The sequence below is a fragment of the Schistocerca piceifrons genome, chromosome 5 (genome assembly GCF_021461385.2).
Source record: "Schistocerca piceifrons isolate TAMUIC-IGC-003096 chromosome 5, iqSchPice1.1, whole genome shotgun sequence".
NCBI lineage: Eukaryota > Metazoa > Arthropoda > Insecta > Orthoptera > Acrididae > Schistocerca > Schistocerca piceifrons.
In genome coordinates, this window is record NC_060142.1 from 336,467,856 (window position 1) to 336,473,578 (window position 5,723).

General features: G+C 37.9%; 1 protein-coding gene across 1 annotated transcript; it reads left to right on the plus strand.

Moving 5' to 3' along the window:
• Positions 1-2,297: 2,297 nt before the first annotated feature.
• On the plus strand, positions 2,298-5,329 carry LOC124798974 (piggyBac transposable element-derived protein 4-like). The gene is made up of 3 exons (XM_047262510.1): positions 2,298-3,103; positions 3,155-3,299; positions 5,285-5,329. Exons 1-3 carry the CDS (start codon positions 2,298-2,300, stop codon positions 5,327-5,329), a joined length of 996 nt encoding a protein of 331 aa, XP_047118466.1.
• The last annotated feature ends 394 nt before the right edge of the window (positions 5,330-5,723 follow it).

A 5,723-nucleotide genomic window follows, 5' to 3' on the forward strand; every position in this document is an offset into this window, starting at 1 on the left:
TCCATCCAAAATTTGCACCAGAACAGCATTGATCCTACACCTGCTGGCATCTGTAAGTAGTTCTGCAGGTGCTCTCTCATCATACAGACCAAGTACAGGGTCAGTCATCAGAGCTTTTCACAGCACATTGAAAGAATCTTGTTGAGCACCACCCCAGATAAATTTAGCATCAGCTTTTAACAACTCTTGGAGTGGTCTGGCTTTGATACAAAAGTCTTTGATAAAACGATGGCAATAAGAACATAATCCGAGGAAGCTTCTCATGTCTCTAATACTTTTAGGAATAGGAAATTCCATTATAGATCTCACCTTTTCTGGGTCTGGCCACACAGCTTTGTTTGACACAAGGTGTCCAAGTATTTTGATTTCTTTTGCTCCAAAGAGACACTTTCTTGGATTAAGTTTCAGTCCGCCTTGTTGGACACACTTAAGAATGGCCCTCAGTGTTTTTGAGAACACTATAATACTATCTAAATAACAAAGACACATCATCCCTTCAGGTGCCTTAGAAGATTATCCATCATCCATTCAAAACATACTGGTTGGTTATCCTGGGTCCTCCAGATGTCAGTCTTCCTTGGTACCCAAACAGGTTCCTCATGTGGCATTGTAGGAATGTAACTTTGACTGGGTCTCGACTTTTTCACTGTTTTAAAGGGAAATGAAGGACGAGAGACTGGGTTCAGTGTCTCTTCCACTTTCTACCTTATGACCTCTTGAAGCGCCTCGGTTTTTTGCTCACCATGCATTCCAAGTGCATTCTGAACTTCCTCTCTCACTATCTGATGAAGAATACTAGTGAAATCAGTTCCTTCTTGCATCACAGACATGGATACAACATTTGGAAGCCATTCAAACTTCTTATGTGTAATTCTCTTGTGATGCACTGTCTCGATATACTGGCATCATTTTATGACGTCGTCTGCTGTCGAAACCTTCTTCAGGATTAGGGCTTGATACATGTCCTCAGCAATACCCTTCATGAGATGTGTAATCTTATCTTCCTCCTTCATACTAGGATCCACCATTTTACACAGCTCCAAGATGCCTTGAATGTAGGATGCTGTAGTTTCTCCTGGACGCTATGTCCTGCACTTTAATTTATCTTCAGCCTTGCACTTTTGTCATTGTGTGTCGCCAAAATACTTGTGCAGTTCCACTTGGAATACTTTCCAGCTTGTGAACTTCTCTTTGTTGTTCTCATACCATTGCTTGGCAGTGCCCTCCAAGTAGAAAAATACGTTAGCCGAACACACAGTGTCATCCCATTAGTTAAATTTGGCTATACACTCATATACCTTCAGCCACTTATTTGGATCTTGACCATCAATACCAGAGAACCCGGAAGGACGTCTCATGTGGTGGTACACAGTTGCTGTCATCGTAATGTCCTCTTCTTCTTCTGTCTCTGATGGATTGCAATCTGTTGAATATGGCTCAAACTTGGGTTTCTCGCCATGTAAACAGTGGCTCTGTCGTGGCCTGATGGGAGTCACTAAGTCATCAGTAATGTGCACTATCACAAGTTCCAGTACCCAGCGTCTCCACCAGAATAATGTCACATAGAAGAAGGTGTAATTAGATGAATGACAAACACTAACTTCACTTAACAAAGGTTTATCCAGCACTTGCATATACAAGAGCATGGAATGAACTGCCTCTGCCCAGAGCTCATATGGTATATATACAGTTACAGAACTGAATATAGAAATTAAAATTTTACAGTTTAGGTGAGTTTTGAACTCACAACCCTCCATGCAACAGTCTAGTATCATAACTATTACACCATGGTGAAAGTGTCTCTCAGCTTCTTATACTAAAGCTTTAACTGCGGTATTTTATAAATATGGGTGGATATGATTATGGAATTATGAAAATTTATGCTTCGGCTAGCGTAAATTGTAATGGATGTAAAATAAGATTAAGTATATTCATATATTTGTAATATTTCAGTAATTGAATAAATATTTGATTATTAACCTTTTAAGTGCGCATGATGGATATATCCGTCCATGATCTGCTATTGCACAGTGGGTTCGATGGATATATCCATCCACTGCGTTCTGTGGCTAGTAGCTAGTGGGAATGACGAGTTATCGGCCTGCCGTTGACACTGTGGTATTAATTGAGCTTCATCCACCAGATGGCAGCTCTTGTCATGCAACACAGTGTGTTCTAGGCTAGTTATAACATTGTCCACCCAAGCGCGTGTCGAGAAAATGTGTCCTGTGAAGTAGCCGCAAAAGCGCGCCTTTGTCGTCTGTGTTTACCGCAGCGTTAGTGAGTGATCTTTTTCAATGGTGAAAAGAAGTCGTTTATCAGATTCAGAGATTGAGAAACTGCTTTTAGAAAGTGACGATAATTTCAGTGACAGTTCTGAAAGTTTTCATGATACAGATGTTGAGGCTAGTGAAAGTGACTTCGATTCAGAAAAATCTGACGATGAGACACTACTGCAGCAGACGGTACCTAGTGAATTTCTGTGTGCTAGTTCAGTTCGTATTCAATATTTGTTCAGTGGTAATAGTGGTACAGTTGTTCCTCTAAAACAAAACGATGTGATGAGTTGTTTTATGTGTTTTGTGGATGATGCTTTGTGCACAATGAAAGCTGAACAGACGAACTTATATGCAGAACAGCTCATAGCTTCTCATCCCAATTTAGCAGCACGCTCCAGGGTTCACAGTTGGCAGAATACTACATGCAATGAGGTAAAAACACTTATTGGAATGCTTGTACTTCAAGGAATTCTTCACAAACCAGACCACAAAATGTACTTTTCAAAGAGGGAATCAGTTGACACACCTTTCTTCAGGAAAGTGATGAGTGAAAAGTGGTTTCATCTTCTATTGAAATTCCTTGACTTTGCTGACAATACCTCATATGATTCACTAGGTACTATCAGCAGAAAGCTATTCAAAATTCACCCCATTATGGAGCATTTGTGGCGTAAATTCAGATCAGTGTACATGCCAGAAAGGAACAACACCATTGACGAATCGTTGTTGCTCTGGAACGGACGGCTTGGATGGAAGCAGTATATTCCATCAAAGCGTAGCAGATTCGGCCTCAAATTGTACGAACTCTGTGAAAGCAGTTCCGGGTATGTATGAGACTTTGTTGTTTACACTGGAAAGGACACTAATTATGGTAGCCACTATCCAGATAAAAAAATAGCCTCTCGAATTGTTTTGGAGCTTGCACATGATCTACTCAGGAAAGGCCACTGTATTTATCTTGACAACTGGTACACCAGTACAGATTTGGTGGACAAACTAACCAGCAATAACACTGATGTTGTAGGCACAATGTGGCAAGACAGGAAGGGGTTCCCTGTCTTCATAAAAAAGGAAAAACTGAAGAAAGGAGAGTACATAACAGGTTACAAAGGCAAGCAGATGGTAATGAAATGGAAAGACAAAAGAGACGTTGTTATGGTCAGCACCTTCCATGACGATACATTTGTAAATGTAAACTCGAAGAAGGGAATCGTTCAAAAGCCACAAGTTGTCACTGACTACAACAAGAATATGGGGGGCATGGATAGGTGCAATTCTCAGTTACAAAGCTACCAGATGGCCAGAAGCAGGCTGAAAAAATACTATCAGAAGCTTTTCTGCCACTTGTTGGACATTGCATGCTACAATGCATATATTATGTACAAGAAGCATGGTGGCGAACAAAGTAGAATGAGCTTCCTGACTAGTCTTGGTGAACAGTTGACCATATGTTCACCACATTAAGGGACATCAGTAGGATGCCCACCTCGAACACCAAAAGCAACATGCCTTACAGCCAGGCATTTTCCAGACCTTCTGCCACCCACAACGAAGAAAAGACCAACAAGGTGGTGTGTGGTGTGTACGAGAAAAGGCCTTCACAAAGAGACTTCATACTGGTGTGCAGAATGCAAAGTTTCCTTGTGTGCAGCACCTTGTTTTAAAATGTTTCACACTGAAAACGATATGTAATATTGTGAAAATACAGTTTTGTTTACTTCTGAAATATATTGTATTAATTTCCACCCACTATCAATTTAAATTCCACAATGAAAAAGTGAAGGAAAACGTGAGAACAGTGTGCAGTACCACCTCAAACAGGTGCGCTGGCGTATATTACCCACTGTGGAAGAGGTGTGCGCGCAAACTACCCGCTTAACAGGTTAAGCAGTATTTCTTCAACTTAATGTATCCCAATTATTCTTGATTTTTTACTTTTTTTATTTTTAAATATGAACAAGAGATTGGTTATTTTTATTACTTAAATATCACACATAACTATTAGTATGTGGATTAATTAGAGGTATCACCTTTTATCATTAACTAAAAGTAAATGAATTAAGTATTTCACACATGCCACTTTTTAGTTTATTCTACTCTTTTTCACCTTTTATTGCTTGAAATGAAGGTCAGTAGACCTGTAGCATGCTGAAAAGCATTTAATTTGTGTTCTGTAATCTCAAGGAAATTTCTAACTAGCTTCTCACCTCGCAAGAAATTCAGAATGATTTAATTTGATCTCGTGAGTATTGCGTTGGCATTGTAAGAAAAAATGTAGTAAAAAAAATATGTAACATTTATAAATTGGGAATTTGTGATTGCTACTATGAAATGAAAATATAAATGTTAAATTAAACAATTATTATTTAAAAAAATAAGTTTTTTGTACTGAAATCTAACATTTTGTGAATAATTCTCTCAGTTTTGAACATAACAAAGAATTGTGCCATATTTCGGCAAAATACTTGGAAATTATAGTAATCTTAGCTCAACTCTGGAGAAAAAGAATAGTGTATTCATAATTAGATTCTATCAGTAGTCACAGTTGGTGATAATAATGGAATGATTAAATAAATTCGTAACAGGAATAGAAGTTCAGTTCATTTGAATTCAGTTCATTTGAACAGAATGGAAACAATAGTAGCCTAATAGTGTAAGATGCTGTAGGAAAGGTGCATGATTGAAGAAGATGAAGAGGAGAGGAAAAAGATGGGTGCACATTCTTGAATAGAACAAAACACCGATAATAATGATATGATGCTCACATTATTCTGGGCATACATATTTGCTGACTTCCAGTGCTGTTCATTCACTTTGTGCTTAAATTATATCATTCACTTTTAATACTTCGAAAGAAAATGAAAACAGTATGTTATTATGTCATGGACAGGGTGCAATATTATATTATTCTGTGACAATATGGATCTTGAGACTTCAAATATTTTGTAGATTAACCATTTGTGGTGTCTTTTGAAGTAAATGATCATTTCTATTCTGTCTTATAGTATGGAACCAGCATAAAAGCAATACAGTCAGTTACTCATTTGTAATGAAAAAAAAAATTAGTCTTGAAGATTTCTTGCTTAACTTTTTGCCTGTAGTGACCATTGTTGCTCTAATATTGCCAGGTCACCACCCATTATTCTTTTTATACTACTCTAAAAAGAAAAGATTAAGTCTTTTTATAGCAGCCGCAGAAGATGAGTGGGGTGTAGAGAGGGAACATTATGAGAAAGAATTGAGATGGAGCTTTTTTTTTAATAGTCACACTGAAGCTGCAATATCTAGAAAATTCAGTGAAATCAAAGTCTCCCGTATTACCACTCTGAAATATGGAAAATTTTCAAATTACACAAAAGTAAGAGATTCCGTTGTGATCATAATATTAACAGTAAGGTGATAAAATATTGCTGTGTGCTTTGGTGTATGCAGTGTGGTGTAGCA

Coding starts and splice junctions, on each gene's coding strand:
- LOC124798974 (XM_047262510.1), top strand. CDS start 2,298: ATGGTGAAAAGAAGTCGTTTATCAGATTCAGAGATTGAGAAACTGCTT. Junction 3,104..3,154: donor CTCTGTGAAAGCAGTTCCGG/GTATGTATGAGA, acceptor TAATTATGGTAG/CCACTATCCAGATAAAAAAA. Junction 3,300..5,284: donor CCAGCAATAACACTGATGTT/GTAGGCACAATG, acceptor TCTGTCTTATAG/TATGGAACCAGCATAAAAGC.